Raw genomic sequence first — 17,240 nt, 5'->3', positions numbered from 1 at the left:
CATGCAAACATATAATGTAAATATAGTGTTCAATTATAATTATTTAACAATATGTAATTATATTGAATATCACTAAGTGGTAAATAATTTGTGTTGTTGCTTTACAGAAAAGCATTCTTCATCTTTCTGATTTGTGTGACTGCTGATCTTAACAGAATACCAGACACAAATCTAGTTAAAATAATTATGAAATACATGGAAGAGGAAGAGGGAAATGAGACATGATTTCATCTTGATAACCAGTGGAAAAGCAGTTAAAAAAGAAGTTATGACTAGAACAACAGGCCAACACCTATCCCCTCTTATAAGCACTGAAATCCACTGAGACTCAGAATTGAATAAAACCAGAATTTGGCCAGTGTTACCATTTTGAATGCCTGAAGGATTCTCCAGCTTCCAGGTCTTATACAGTACTTTCACTCTCTACTTGGGAGTGAAGACATTTTCACTAGCACCTTTACGTGACACCACACAGCAAAACAGCAAACTAGTGCCTTACTGCACAACAAATTCAGACAAGTCTTTAGCTTGTGTAGTTTTCTCTCTGAAAGGCAATCTTTGTCTAAAAGCCCAAACGCCATCCAGTGACCAAATAAAAAGAAGCATGCATCTTCCACCAAACAACAAAATGAAAAAAAAGCACTGGAAATTAATTGTTTTTACTTTTATTGTCAAGTTAAAAACAAACACTACTCCCTAAAGTTTGGGTCAGGGGTCCCTTTTGCCAGACCATTACTGCCACCTGCGGGGCAGCACAAGGCTTGTGAGGGCAAGCTAAGCACAGCTTTCACACAGGAGAGCCCTAAAAGCTACCATATCCCATTAAATGAAGCAGAGCTTGGTTTTGGGGTTTGGGTTTTTAAACATTGGGATTAGTATAATAGCTTGACAGTTCAAATGTAAGGGAATCTTAACAGGTTAAGATTTAGCAATGCATGCAGAGGGGCAGCCGTTCATGCACCACATCATCTGGTTCCTTTAGGCAGGGAATACACATACTGGTATAGGCAGGCTAGACACACGATTTAAGCTCACGCTAGAAATTACATATAAAATTAATTTTTATCTGAAGGATTAACCAATTTAATTTTCTTGTTTTTTTTTAATATAAAATCAAAACTATTTCAAAAGCAGTGAAGGTTTTATTAAAAGTTAAAACTAGCCAGCTATACAAAACGCAGATTTAAATTAAAATTAGTATTTGTCACAAAGTAGAATAAAACCAGTATATTCAGAGGGATGATGCAGGCCTCCAGAAATGCATGTTCTTGCTTTAGGAAAAAGGGAAGGGGAAGGGAAAAGGAAAAGGAGCTCTGAAGTATAAAATATTCAAGGAAAAGTTTGTAACTTCCACATTGCTTTTCCTATTATCACAGTTCCACATCTAAGACACTTAGTAACATTATCTGAATTGAAAATGAATGTGAGGACTGCTAAGAAAACCTGATTACTTTAAATAAATAAGAGTGCAGCCTCCAAGTCAGACCTCCAAATAATAATAAGAGAAATTGCATTGTGATTTCATTTATGACAGTACCAGTGTTAGCTGTAAGAAAGAAATTAAGGTCAACTGTCATACACCTAAAACATGTCCATGATTCATTCCCTCTTCGAGCCACGTAAAGAAAGACATATTACTTCATTTGCACCTCCTTTGCCTGAAGTTTAAAATCTGTTTCAAGACCAGACTCCCTCACTGGCAGACAGGTACACAGGAGCTTCCAAAGGCTCAAAGGCTATACCAAAAGGTAGCAGCTATGGTATAGTAAATATGGGATCTGGAGTGCCTCAAAAATTTATCCTTCATCTAAACCATCTCTTCTCCCACTTCAAGACAGTGGTTAGAGTCCATTTCACTCCAGTCAAGCTGGAGAGGCCCCTAGCATCTCTGCTTCCAAAAATAAAGAGATGCAAGGTGCTATACTGATAAAATCTACGATCTAGTAAGTTTATTGTTTTAGATAAAGCTTATTAACTGTTGGCTTCATAGAAGCTAATATTAGACAGTACATGAGCAAAATTAGACTATCCACAAACTACACAGAGGCTAATAAGAATAACCATGATGTGTCTTTACCACAGATTTATTTTGAAAATATTGAATAATTACAAAACTTTAAAAACATTTAACTTTAATTTCCATCTCTTTCTCCTCACAGTTTGACAGTGATGTTCCTACAAGCTTCAAAATTCACCAGCATTTCAGGCAGGAAAAAGCGCATATGCTATTATTTTTAGCAATACTTATCATTGTCCCTTCACCCTGTCTCGTAAAGAGCAAGGGTGCTCTTTAAAAGCATCTCTAGCACTTTGCACTGCTAGCTGGCTCATCTCCATAGCTTAACATAAATGTCTCACGTGCTGGTCCTCGCATGAAAAAATTTCTTTCATGTTAATAGCATAATAATCAAGACCTTCAAAATCAACAGCCTTAGACTGTTCATAATAACTGTTTTTCAAACAAGATGTCCAGCACTTCCATGGGCGGAGCAAGTGTCACAATACATCCATAAACTCCAGCCTACTGCTCCGTACTCAACTCCAAGACTGAGTTCAGAACCCAATACAGTTGTATTCTACTCTGTCACAACATGAACAGGCGCAGAGAAATTGCAGGTTAGCCAAAAAAACCCATGCTATTTCTTTAAAAGCAAGTATTCTATTTTAAATACTAGAGAGGGAGTTAGTTGCCTTCTTGTTCTTGAGCAGTTAGATTTTCCACTTTTAAGGCTTTCCCTAGAACCATGAGGGTAGGAGTATTTTTAAGTGTTATTCTAAAGTAAGTTGAAACCCTTACAAAACCATATGACTGTAAAAAGTAGGCTTTTTAAAAAAGCAAATAAGTGACATGCAATAAAATTAGGAGAACTGGCAATATGAAAGCTCAGTCATGAATCACAGTATATGCTGGACATAGTATTTGACACATCTGTCTTTTGCAGGATCAGAATCCTACAAAGGTAAACAAAATTCAATCACATTCATGTTTTGTGGCTAAGCTGCACACATTAAAATTATCTCTTCAAAAGACCTTTAAAAAGGGGTAATATTTTGTACTGCCATTTCTTGACAATCCCGTGGCAATTTAGTGATGAAAAACAAATGCAATCTTTTCTTTTTTTCCCTTAAAAACATTTCTTTAAAATGCATTTGTGTTTAAGTAGAAAGATTCTAGAATCCTCTGCATTTAACTTCTCAGATCAGGCAACATCCTTACAGAACACTCAAATAAAAAATTATATATATACATGTATATAACTGAACAGTTCATACTGTGCGTCATAACTGGCATTGCTTCTATTACAGTACTACTATACAGAAAAAGGAAAAATCTTTCAACAAACTATAAAGTTTGATTCCTGCAGTTTTCTTTCCATAAAACTGTGTAATAAGTGCTAAGTTTTGCTGGTTTTATATGTAAGTTTTGCCATTTTTATATGGTGATTCTTTAACAGTTTTGGTAGCTGTAGTGATGTCAGTTATAATAAGGAAGAACAGATGGGCTGGAATGAAGAACAAAGTATTTTCAAGCATCTGGATAACTAAAAAATTAAATGAGAGAGGTTTTATTTTGACTCCACCCACTATTACCCTATATGTGATTGCACTTTTACACCTTATATACTTAATTCAACTACAATATTTCTTCATATTTCTTCCCATTAAATTTAGTTCCTGTTGCCTTTCTACTGTTTGGAGAGCCCAGCTATACAAAGTACATTCATCTAACCACCCAATGTACTATGATTCTGTGCCAGAGAACAAGTTTTAATTTCAAGTTCATATTTGGACCAGACCAATATATTCTCACTTGCAAATTGATTGCAGATTTTCATTTTCTTTAAAAAATATTGGAAGCTATAATTTCATAAAGAACATTTTCAACCAATGGCTACACACCAGAATTCTGAACTCCAAACTTTTGATTCGTGTACCTCATTTAAATTAATCTGATCAGTCTGTTGGGCTACATACGAGTTCAAATCTGGGAATTAATCCTGTGTCAAAACAAATAATTTAAACACTAGCTTATGCTCTCTTCTTTATGGAGACAGGTTGCTGAATCAGATTTGATATATAAACTTACTCAGGTAAAAGTGCCATGAAGTTACAAGTATGTTAACTATGTTAGGCTCAAGCTATTACTCATATACAGAAGACAAGTCTTGGTTGTATGAAGACAGTCTTCAGGGACTTTATACGTCATTACACAAATTAGTATACAAACCACACAGTTCTTACTAGTCATTCTAATATTATGAAATACTAACAAATCAGAAAATCCAAAAGGAGTATTGTATTACACATTTTCTAGAAGGCAAAAAAGTTATTCTCTCTATGGATGCATGCTCCAATAACTGTAAAATTCTTAATTGTTTGGTGTTGGGGTAAAGATGGGGTTGGTTTAAAATGCAATAAACACAATAAATGTCTCTCTTAGTATTGTGTTCACCTTCAAAACTTAAACTGATTAGCAATCCTGAAGTGCAGCAACACATCACTTGGCTTATGCTTAAAGTGCACTGGAGTGTAGGGACAATCTCTACTGGTCAGTCACCAATACTTCTCAGCCTTGCAGTCAAGCTGCAGACTAATGGGGAGAGATTGGACAGGAACAGAGTAGTGGAATACACAGTAGACTAAGCCATAAAAACCACCCAACCCTTCCTCATGTATTCTATTGAACCTAGGGTTAAAGCATCATGGATTTTTTTGCAGGCATTCACTGTTGCTCATATGGTCCTCAAATAGCCAAGGCCAACAACAACACTGTCAGTTCAGAGGTGGCACATGAGACTATCAAGCCAAAAAACCTTCCAACGTTGATTTGTAAGTATCCTTAAGTGGTCATCTCTGGTTATAAAGAATGAATGCCACGTGCCTGTAGTACTATACGGCAACACAGAAAAGTCAAAGACAGGTAGCAAGAAATCACTACCTTCAAGCAAAACAGGCTGGAAATCACTAGATAACTAAACAACACTGTACAGATCTTTTTACACTACTCATCTGTTATGCATGTTACGCATGCTTTTATTAGAAAAGATGCAAAAAAAAAGGAAAGAGGCAACTAGGAGTAAAATAACAACTCAGCACATAGCAAGACAATATTGCTTCAGAAGTCACTGTCTCCAAAATTAACTTCTAATATGTAAAAATATTGTAAAACACCCTCTTGTGATACACCTGTGTAAGCGTAACATGAGTGGGGATTTTCCAGAAGACAGGAAAGTGCAGTAGCCATGGCTATCAGCACCACATGGGACCATCCAAATATTCAAATACTAATTAACATGATTACATAGAAAACTAATTTTCAGTATCTTCATTAGTCAAATAGTCTCTGCTTCTTTATCATTTCTGCAAGGGGAAGAAGGACTCATACAAGAACAACATTAGAAATTTTAGACCTACTTTATTTTGTCTTACAAGTAGTAAGAAAATTGGACACTACTATAGCATCTTAAGTCAGTAACTTTGAAGTGATTTAGTAATCTGCAGCATTTCCTGCATCTCGGCCTACACAATGCAACTTTGAATTTATTAAGTCTCTAATTCAGAAAAATCCATAATCAAATACATAACAGCGTAAGTCAAAACATAAACACCAATAGCCTATGGGTAGCTGGCTTTAATAGATGGCTGATAAATACATTACTATGTGATACAGTCTTAATGGGCTAGTGGTTCACAACGTCGATGTTAAAGAGTTCAGGCATTACCCCTATAGTCAAGCCTGCAGTGATCATACTTGGAGAAGCAACAACAAAAGAATTACCTAAGTAAATTTCAAATACCACAGTCAGTTGTAGCACTAGCAATTAGCAGAAAATAAAATTGCTTTTTGATTGCAAACTGAGCAAAACAGAATCAGTGGTGAAGACATGGAGCCCTCTCACATTTTTATGGGATCATTCCTCAGAATAAACCTAGGCAGACTTGAAGTTCGTAAAGAGTTGAAGCATGGATAAAGCTTACTAAGTAGCCCTGCTTTGCCATCTTGAACATATAAAGTCTACTTTTATTTCCTGGCTTTTCAACAGTTACTTTTGTTTAAAAAAGAAAATTAATTTTTCCCCCCATCTCAGATAATGAAAATCTATTTACTAGCTTAACTCAAGCTAAAAAGTTGGGTTCTGGAAATTTAATATTTTAAGAAGCTCAGAAATTCTTATTCTTTAAAGGTAATAAATTACTCTGCACAAAAAAAACCTTTCCAGACTGCTTTATATTTCCTCTTCAGAAAACATGCTGTTCCATTACCAAGTAAAATGATATTTATCGGTCAAATGAATGAAAGTGAAAGCAAATATTCTAGTAACTTTCACCAAGTTGTCCATACCTGTCAACCCCTTGTAATAAAAGGAACTTCACATTTTACACGGCATACACGTCATTTTGTGGGTTATTTGCTTCCAGAATCTGTCTTCCATGAAGAACAGTCCTTCTGCTCACAGATATAGTAGTACATACATATGCTCACAAAATAAAGTTGGTTCCCATATTCTAATTCCTAGATGTAGCTCCTAGAAGCAAGAGGTACCACATATGCAAAGCGTCCAATTACCTACAGACAAGTACTACAGGTGGCTCTAAAGCTTTTTCTTTCGGGTGTTTCTAATCAAATGCCAGTGTGGCTGAAGGTGAAAATATCCTCCATTTAAACATGAAGTTCACTGATAAACTGGTGCCTAAACTAGTAAGAAACCCCAATAGATTAGATAGAGAGGGAAGAAGTATCCTTCCCACAGCACATCCCCTAAACCCTGAGAGAAGGCTGGTTTACTGTTAGAACTGTGCCTACTGACAAATTCCACATGAAATCAACATTTTTTGCCATGTAGTTACCACCAGACTTCATCTCTTGATGGACAGCTGAAAGCACAAAGAACCAAAACAACGGACATCATGAAATACTGACTTGGAAAAAAGAGGTATTTGAGGAAGTTTGCAGTCTATTTCAGTTTAAAAGAAAAACGTCAGGCTACTGTTTAGCACTCACAGGCTTATCAGATGTAACTTGAAGGCTGCATACAAACAAAACCACGTAGTAAAATTAAGACTATTGAACTTCAAAAACGTTCAGAAGAAACAAAGTCCCTGATTTAAAAGCTTCATGCCTTCCAATTGCAAAAACAGGTTTGTAACTTGGAAGTGACCAAAACAGTCCTGAGACTAGATCCAAGCTATAACGCTCTATCTACATGGTTTTAACTCAACCCATAGTGGCATTTCAGATGTTTGTGATGGAAACATCCCTGAGGCTAGCAACACGAGCTATTTTCTTTCAGACTGAATGAACCTACACATAATGTTCTAGTTTCAGGCCGGCCAGGTCAACGTAACACTTAGTGCAACCAATCAGCCACTAAAACATGGCACTCTTAGGAACAGGTTTGTCAAGTCAGTTAGTGTCCAATAAACAGAAAAGTAGTTGTCTAAGTATTTTAATCTACTCCAAGGACCTTTTATGGTCAAGCATGTGGAGACAGGATAATTCAGGCACAGAAAACCAAATACGACTTGTGATAGGCCCTTACAAAGTGACTTTCTGCTACTTACTGAGCAAGTTATTTCAGGTGATTCAAACATAACCCACCTTTTTGGTGGGGGGGCATTAAGTCACTTGCCTTTACAGGCTCAAATCCCTGCCAACAGGAAAAAAAAATGACTTTCATATGAGGTGCTTTAGCTAACCGGAACTCTATGTAGGAACCACATTCCTGTGGGCTTGCTCCCCACGCAATTACCTGAACTACAAGTTGGGGAGGAGAGAGAGAAAAAAATCTAACAACTCAAGAAGCATCAAAAAGTGACAAATTCATAGAATTGATAATCTATGAACCTAAGAGATACTGCTCATGAAATTTCCTTTGCAAAGGAGATGTGGAGGTGCAAGGAAGGTCTTAGAAAAGAGGTCTCTAGTGAAACAGAAAAATGGAAACTAATGGGCAAGAAAAAAGGGAATGGACTTTGAAGTCGATCATAAGATATTGATATAATTATGGTGGATATCAAGCAAATGCTGCTGCTCACAATTACCATTTCAACACTGAAAATTTGAGGGAAGTAGAAATTCTTGTAATTCCTTTTGTGTAACTTCCCAGATTTCAGCTGTTCTAACTGCAACATATGGACAGTTTATCTTCAAACCATTATGGAAGGGTGAGAGGGTTTTGTTGGTTTTGAGGGGTTGGGGTTTTTTTAATCAACTCAGGCAGAACACCTAAGCCATTTTGTTCAAGAGTCTCAGCTTCAGTGAGAATGCTTTTGCACAGCCATACCTTTAAAGATGACAACACAGAATATGCAAAACATGTAACTGTCCAAGCAGGCTTATCAATGGGAACATGAATTTGTGCTGAAACAAATTCCTAAGCAGTTTAAATTAATCCAGATTGTCAATGTAAGTGGTTATACCTCTGAAGCAATCCAGGCAGAATTAAGCATGTAGGAGTCCCCTTGACATTAAAACAATGTCATAAACAGTTAGTAACTACTATACAGTAACAGAACCAGAATATAAACTTCTAACAAAATAAAGGACAAACTTCTATAACAATGATTAGAAATTCACTTCCAGTTCAGTGATCATAGTTATAGAGATCTTCAGGTAAAACCCAGAATAAAAGATAAACTCTCAAATTTTTGCCCGTAGTTCAAGTTTCTGATCACAAGCTTTTACAGGAAATTTTCAATTTCCTGAAAGAGAACACTCCAGTTTTAACAGAAGGCAGAAAAGTGTAGTTCAACAGCTTAAAAATACATCAGTTTTAGAGTGCAGACACGTCACTAAAAATGTTTTAAGTAATCACTTATCTTTGATTCTATTTTCCTTGCACGTTTCTAAAAATGTGATGGAAATCAAGCAGTTTCTGCTGGAATTTAATCCCAAATGTTGTACTATGTTATGATCATTATTTACATACTGGTATTGCAACACGGAAATACTGCATTTCACATTACTGTATTGAAAAATCAGTTCATACAGAATAAGGAGGGGCACATGCTAGAAGCACAAGTTACTTAGCTGGAATTCTCCAAAGCACTTAAACAGTTGATCTTAGAAATAGACTAGCAAGATTACAGGATAAAGTACGTGACTGCCTTTATGAGGCAATCACTACCCCTGCCCCAAGGGGATTTACATAAAATAGCTTCCGATAATGCTTCTCTTATCCAGCAAGCCAGAGCCACACACTAGAAGTAATAGACATTACGCCAAGAAGAAAATACAGACGAACATACACGATCTTTAGAGACAACTGCTTTCAGAACGCTCCATTTACTTTGTAAGTATTATTGCAATAAAAATGGAAAGGATGTGAAAAGTAATTAATTGACATATGTCATATTTAAGATACTTCAATCTCTCAGCAGTGTGGGATTAACAACTCTATGCTTATTAAAGTACTTAATATTATTTATGTTACAGTAGTGCCCAGAGGCCCCAACTGAGACTGAGGCCTCTCTTGAGTGGAGTATTAAAAAATCATTATCACATCGAGTCAAAGAATTCACTTTCAAATTATTAAAAAAAATTTAAAAAAATATTATTTTGCTTAAGCCAAATTACTACCTCTATAAGCTTTAGTACAGTTTTTGCTGTTTAGCTCATCTTTATTTTTAATGTCAGAAAGAAGTAAAAGCATACTGCATATTTTTAAACAGAAAGCCAGAAGAAGCCTAGCGATGAAACACGGATGCCCTAGACTTCTCCTCGGTACCTGTATAAAGAAGTTGGTATAACTAGATTGCTGTCTCTCCACCCTTTACAGAACAAAACTCAAAGCAAACCCTAGCATTAGTACGTCTGTGGGAATTCTGTATCCAACTAGCAAAATGATCTGGGACAAATTAGTAGGCCCTCAAAATTCTCACCAAGATCAAACCACTGAGTGTTAAATTTCACATGGAACATGCAGAATCTGCATAAACTTCTTAGAGGCATTATTGAAACAGATGGTTCAATAATATGAGTTTCCAAACCAATAGTTGCATATACAATTATGTATATATATGTGTATACAAATAAAATCTGCTGTTGTAAAAATAAGTGCCTTTTTCAAATTTTTTTCTGACACAAATATTTTTTTCAAACTTCAAAAGCTGTACTGTCATATCCTGCCTAATTAACTTTTGGTTTATATTAACTGGTCCACTGAGACTATTCGTTATATTTTACTTGTAAGACCTGTTGGATGAAAGCCAACACAACTCTCTCCAGAGAGTCTAAAAAAAATTAATTATAAATTATTTTAAAAAATATTTTATTTTATGTATTTATTATTATTAAACTTTTTATTAATTTATTTTTATTTATTTTAATTATAAATTATTTTTTAAAAATCATTAGGTAACCATTAGTACCAAACATCCCTCAGATTACTCTGCATAAGTCTGTAAAGCTAGTTAGTCAGAAGTTGCATTTTCATCTGTTATGAGGTAAAACACACAACTGATGATCAAGTATTCAACAATCTAATGTACGTTGGCACAGCAGCCACAAGCCTGCTGGGGATCAGAAGTAATCTACCTGACAAGGACACTCCTACTGCATCTCATATGGTCATAGGCACTGGGCAGCCAGCACCTCCCCCAGCTCTGGTGGCACACAATACAGGCATAAGATGGACTATAAAAACACTAGCTGACCTTTTCTGTAGTTTGCTTAGTTCGGTGACAGACTCAGCAGAAGTTACCAATATGTCATAATTTCTCTACACTTGATACCCCACCCAATCAGTTTTTCCCCGACCTGGCTTATGTGTATTTACAAATGGTTTTGGTCTGTTGCAGTGCAATGCTGAACAATTTTAATGGTTCCTTAATTTCTACAGTTTATCATTGAAGTTGAATAATCTGTTCCAACAAATCATCTCTGGAATTCATATGCTCTTAAATGCTTAATGAAGAACAGATTTTTAGTGAGATTCCCTATTTTCCTGTCTCAGGGAAGGATATTACCAGATTGCAAAGCTTCACTTTTCATTCTTTTAAAGGAGAAACTACACCACCGGAGGTATGAGACCCAGGTTCTACCTTCACTCAAGAAAAACAGAAAATCTAAAGCCCAGTACAGCAATTCTAGTATTCTTCCAGAAATAATAGTATGCCCATTAATGAAATGAATATTTTACAAAACAGAAAAAAACACTTTGAATTTTCCTTTTACAAGTCACTTTATTTGTTACGTACCTCAGAACTATTTGTTAGGATCTACAAAGCAAATTTCACAACTGGAAATGAATCTGAAAAAAGTAAACTTTAACAAGTTACTTACTGTAAATTCGCTACTTTTACTGATACAGGAATGTGAGGAAGTTGAGTGGCCCATTTCAGTGTAACATCTTGATAAACATTCAACATTTTACTATGGTTTCCAACTAGAGTGTTTATTGTTCCTTCTTTCACTGTTAAGGATATAAAAACAGTTTTAGGATGAAAGATTTTCAAAAGACAGTACTTTTCTTTGAGGCTTGTATCACGATACTATTTTTTCTTTTCCTTTTAAGCCATTACTTGTTATAAATTAATTTAGTATAATTAAAGTGTCAAAAGTTATGAAAGTGACATTGACAATAACCAAGGATGTATGTGATTAATTATGGATACCAATTTCAGTTGCATACTACACAACACATGCCACAAATTTCCAAGGTTCTAGCCAGCCATGTTTGGTAATTTAAAACAGACTCCTAATTGCCATGTTAGCGTGCCAGGATAGATATGACAAAATACAGATTGGTTTAATATCAGCTACTTATACTCTTCATTAATTCACTGACCTATGAATACTGCTTAAAGGTGCATGCATTTATAGGTTTTATTTATAGTATAATTTAAACCAGAAAGTATAAAATGTGAAGGTTGTTTAGATCATATTTATAACATCTAAAATTATATTTTAAGTCTAAAATAAGTCATAGTGTCAAAAATTTATCAGATTGGTTTTGAAACATTAATATAGAATAGGTATTAAGAATCTGTAGTTCTATAGTGGCATCCAACCAAGTTGCTTCTGTACAATGTAATAACTTAGCTTCATCTCCTAAGAGTTAATTTTTTTAACTATTAGTAAGTGACAGAAGGTCCTCAAACACTAGTTTACTCTTCCAAAATCTCTCATTCTTCCACGTTTGTTGCTTTCGTAGCCTGGGCAAACTTACTCAAACACTAGACAAGTACCTCAATTTGGTGATGAGAAAATAGCTATTTAGATTCTAAAAATTATGACAGTTCACACTAAGTAACATTTGAAAATAAACCTGCTTCATCCAGAAAGAGAGCTCCGATTCCACAGATTTTCTAGAAATCAACAGCTTATTCAGAAAAATGTATTTATTCAGTGGGGGGGGGGGGGGAATCTTAGCTGCAAAAGCAACCAAGCTAAAGTTAAGTTGAATTTTCCTTTTACAAACCTGAACAATAAGGAATGAAGCAACTCGGACTGTAATCAAGCTTTTTCATGAATCGGATTTGCCCATTATCCTTAAGGCAAAAGAAGTTTCTCTCACCAAGCACAAAAACAGAAGAAACTGCCTGATTAAAGGAGACAACGCATATATCCAGTGCTTGCTCTCCGATGTTTAAAACCCAATCCACCTTCAAAAGAAAAAAACATGCTCCAGAGATCAGTTGACAGCCGCGTATTAAGGACAAAACTTATAGAGAAGGCTTAGAACTCATCAAGTTACATGAATATCATTAACACGGATAGAAAAGCAAAATCAAGGTCTCTTTTTGAATAAGAAAATATTAGTTATCCTCTTATTTTGAAGGCAGTTGGTGACTTTTCTTATTGTGAGTAAAGCAGGAAAAACATGTCCCACTTTCTGAACTAGTTGTGAATTGATGGCTATGCAGTTCATTTAAGTATATTTAAATTTTAAAATACACAACCCATTCAAAATAAAAATACTTTACAGTCCAACTATTAAATCCAAGAACACAGTATTAGAATAATTTCAATTTGCCTCTGTACATGTCCTTAGATATTAAGGGCAAGGTTAGAGAGCAAAAGGGGATCACTTATTCTACCAATACATGTAAATGGAAAAATAGACAAAATTTTAGGTGTGTAAGCCAATATTCATGCTTGCAGTCACTAATGTACACCCTTGAATCTGAAGAAAATTTGTGTATATGATAGCTTTTCTACTTTTCCAACTACATACATTGATATAATAAACAACTACTTATAAATCCCACCTTGCCTTACGTCTTTAAACAATACTACTGCTTATTGATATATTTCATTGGTTTGTTATTTCAGCTCCTCTGAGAAATTTCAACTAATTCACACATGCAAAAATTGCTTTTGACTGCTGCCAAGCTGATTAAACAGAAATTCAGAATTTCTGAAGTCAAAAAATATCAAAGTTCAACTGTCAACACTTCCTATATGAACAGTATCAATCATTTTGCTTAAAGAACATAGAATACGTTAGTAAACATACTGGCATATCTGATATATGAAGCTGGAAGTCTCATTTTAAAAGTCAAAAGGGAAAAAAAAAGCCAGGCTTATTACATTCATCTCCATGTATGCTTCTCATTTGAGATTAAAAAAAAAATGTATTTAATTTGCAGCATATCTGATGAAGCTTCCCAATTTCTTATTTAAAAACTCTGTTTTGTCCTAATTCAAAATGTATGATTCTGACAGTTTGAAAAAATTGTACAATTAGCAACTGGAAGAAAGAAGCTCTCCCAATATTTTACTCTCATACCTGAAATATGCTGAATCTAGCATTTTACGCAGTATATTTACCAGACAAGCAATTCTACTGCAGGACCACAGAGAATGAAATTCTCTTCCTCTTAATAGGAGGCAGCTCAATCATTGAACAACTTAGTCACAGGGACCTCCTGAAGACGATTGAATCTACAGGTTTTTGACAAAAAGAGTTCAGGATACTGACTATTTATGGAAATATTTTTTACTGCTTAGTTTTCTTTAAGTACAAAGGATTCCCCAAGTAGAATTAGGTTAATTTTGTAAGTCCAATACAAAGACACAGACTTAAATTAAAAGCACGAGCAATATTTCAGGTGTACCTATTTATCCATTTTACTACAGTTTAAGTTCTGTATTACAAAGGCTGCCATAGAAATAGTTATTTCCAGTACACAGTTGGTTGGGTTTTTTTCCTCTCCTTAGAACAACAGTGAGTTTTAAGGCCCAACCTTAAACAACTGAGGCCCAAAGAAATCTTAATAGAAATCTACTGGAGTCTTTCCATTGCCTTTAATGGCAATTGGATCGGGTCCTTTGTCAGCAGACAGTGTTTCCATTCGTTACTTAGCATTGGTCTTTTTAACATGTATGCAGTGTACCATACAGGTTATGTAAAATAAACAGGTTTTACCACAAGTCTTTTTCCAGAACTAAGTTTTTGCTGTTCTGTTTCTTGTCTTTCATCAGCATCTGTCGCAAATGCCAACACTTGGTATCTGTTATAGGAAGTTTAAAAAAGTTAAAAAAAAAATCTTTGTAGTTAATATGCTTACATTAAGTAAAAAATAAAATGTAATTATCATATTATGAGTATACACATACATGGTAAAAGCACAGTCTAAAAGGATTGTTAGAAAGCCTTCTGCAACACATCCATCATCAGCAAAGATGTTATATATCACAGTAGGATAACAGCTAAGTGTAAAGGCAGAATTTAAAACAAACATTTCTATTCAGATTTTATTTGATGTTAAAAATAAATTCAACAGCTAAATATATTAGACATTAGAAATCTAGACCACATAGACGACAGAAGCAAGAAACCAGCATATCTTCAAATTGTGAAATTAGGATTCTAATAAAAAATAAACTTTTTTGCTCTTACTAAGCTTTAAAAAAACCCTCCTAAACTACCCTAAAATACAATCTGCTATATCTAATAGTTGCACTCTCAAGCACATCCATTAAGTAAACTAAGTGGTTCCAATCCAAGAGATAACAGTAAACTGGCACCAATAGGTGGCACATCTAGCAAAAGATGGGAGGTTTGGCGTTGTTTTTATTATTTTGTAACTGCCAACCAACCATACTAAGAAAAATTAGCAATGAAGACATTAGAACAAAAGATATCAACTGCCATAAAAGTTCCACACATCTATTGTCCTCATTTACACCTATGCAATCCTCAATGTTCAAACTGTGTTTTCATTGACTGCTGTGTAACTATTTCTTTCCTGAATTGGTGCTAACTTACTGAACAACCCTGTTTCTAATGTCCGCACATTAGGTAATCTCGAAAATACTGAACTTTCCTACAAAAGTGAAATAAACACACACAAAAAAACAAACAAACAAACAAAAAACTTATCCAAAAAGATAGCATTCAATTCTGGAAGTCATGGAGTGCCGTCAGCTCCTAAGCTCAAACCAACACAATTCTGAATGTTCCGATTCAAGTCTAAAAGTACATATTTTTCTATATTGTCAAAGTTACCAATTTAAAACAATGACACCAGCAGCCCTCACATTTCAGATGCATGTACTGTGGTGCTTGCTACTGGAGAATTTTAGTTTCTAAAATTGTCTTACAGAAGTAAACTATGTACTTGGAGTAAGAAATGTAATTGCTTAAGGTGAATGCTATGACCCAGTTAAAAATACTAAACAAGCTGCTTTTAGTACAATTACCACGTCTTTAAGTGTCCTCTATATCAACAACTTCACTTCCTTTCTTCAGTTTAACACATTTATAAGAGAAGTTGCAGATTCTGACCTAATAAAATTGTCTCTTTTCACCATATTTTATTGATAGTCTTGGCTAGAACATTATCATTTTATTAACTAATCAAAGACTAATACACAGTTTTGAAACCAAATTCCCATTGAATATCAATATGTATTGATGTTTAAGTACCAACTACTTGTATGCAAGTCTTTCATCACCAAAAACTCAAGCCACAGATGACCAACACAAACTTTCAATTCAGCTATCACATCAAGTATACAACCATTTAAGTAACAGGCATTTTGGTTTTAGATCTTGAAAGAATTCAGAATCGACACAGGAAACATTCCTTTCAAATGAAGGCATTGGTTTCTATGAGCTATAGAAAGATCGATAATTTGAAATATGGCAACTTGTTCTGCTAAAAACAAGATAGAACTGCTGTATTTTTCATTTACTATGATAAGAAAAAACAGGGTTAATTCAACCATAAAAATAACCTCTTCTCTCCTTAGCATGCCTATATCCTTCATTTTAGAAGGATTACCTAACTCTATTCTAATGTTCTAATAGTTCATACGCACACTAGAGCTTAGTACCACAGTGTCTTAACACTTGGCACTAAAGACCAATAACCAGTATCCAAGTCAAGAATTCCTTCAAAACTACACCTTCCTACAATAAAGGCAACATACTTGTGAATCAGTGACTGCCTGAGGGAAAATTTTAGCCACATTTGTTGTAAAAGTCAAGAATCTAAACGTAGTGAAAATAGATGAGATACTAATTTTAAAGAAAAAGTATTTATTTATTCCTTTCTCTGCTGGTTTTGGCTGGGATAGAGTTAATTTTCTTCATCTTAGCTGGTATGGTGCTGTGTGGTGCTTAGTTGCTGGCTGGGGTTAAACCACGATACTTAGCAATATTATTACATTTTATTCTAAGTAATTCTGAGTTGTGGATTCAGCAAAGCATCTTCCTTAGCCAGGCTGTCTAGCACCTGCATCAAAAAAGTTTTCCCTAATGCACCTCAAAAACCTTCCAGATTGCTAAAGTCCATTATGTTGCCCTCCCAGAAGACATTAGTCCTCCATGAGAACAAGAGCCTGAAACTGGGAAACTTCTTGTTTAAAACAGGCTTCATAGCAGATATCCACCACAACGTCCCCTTCCTCAAGCATCCATCTGATTCCAAACAGATGGAGGCTTGATAAACTCTCAGCATGGTGGTTCCGTAAGAGAGGCCCATGTATTCAAGCTGCTCCTCCATGGTGAACACAAATCCCCTCTTGTCTGTCTTTTCTTCCTGAAGAGCCCGGAGTCATCAATTACAGCACCTTAGTCATGCAAGCTACCCTGTCACATCTCTAACTGCACACACAACTTCTAGTTCCTCCTCTTTGTTGCCAAGGCTGTAGGTATCTGTAAATATGCACTTAATATGGGCCCTCACTCATCCCACTTTCTCTAAGGTATTATGAAAACATTCCCCTTTGTACATTTGACCTTTATAGGCTACATCATCACTTACATGCTGGATTTAGCACCTATCAG

General features: G+C 35.2%; 1 protein-coding gene across 9 annotated transcripts in view; it reads right to left on the bottom strand.

Moving 5' to 3' along the window:
* Positions 1–17,240, bottom strand: part of BBS9 (Bardet-Biedl syndrome 9) — a 305,135-nt gene that overhangs the window by 255,330 nt on the left and 32,565 nt on the right. For all 9 annotated transcript variants that reach the window (XM_054817041.1, XM_054817040.1, XM_054817044.1 and 6 more), the window contains 3 exons: positions 14,373–14,457; positions 12,423–12,606; positions 11,285–11,414 (listed from right to left, as the gene is read on the bottom strand). In XM_054817041.1, coding sequence (XP_054673016.1) covers positions 11,285–11,414; positions 12,423–12,606; positions 14,373–14,457 — 399 coding nt within the window. The remainder of the gene's footprint in view (positions 1–11,284; positions 11,415–12,422; positions 12,607–14,372; positions 14,458–17,240) is intronic.

The sequence above is a fragment of the Grus americana genome, chromosome 2 (assembly GCF_028858705.1).
Source record: "Grus americana isolate bGruAme1 chromosome 2, bGruAme1.mat, whole genome shotgun sequence".
Classification (NCBI taxonomy): Eukaryota; Metazoa; Chordata; class Aves; order Gruiformes; family Gruidae; genus Grus; species Grus americana.
This window is presented reverse-complemented; position numbering and strand designations above follow the sequence as displayed.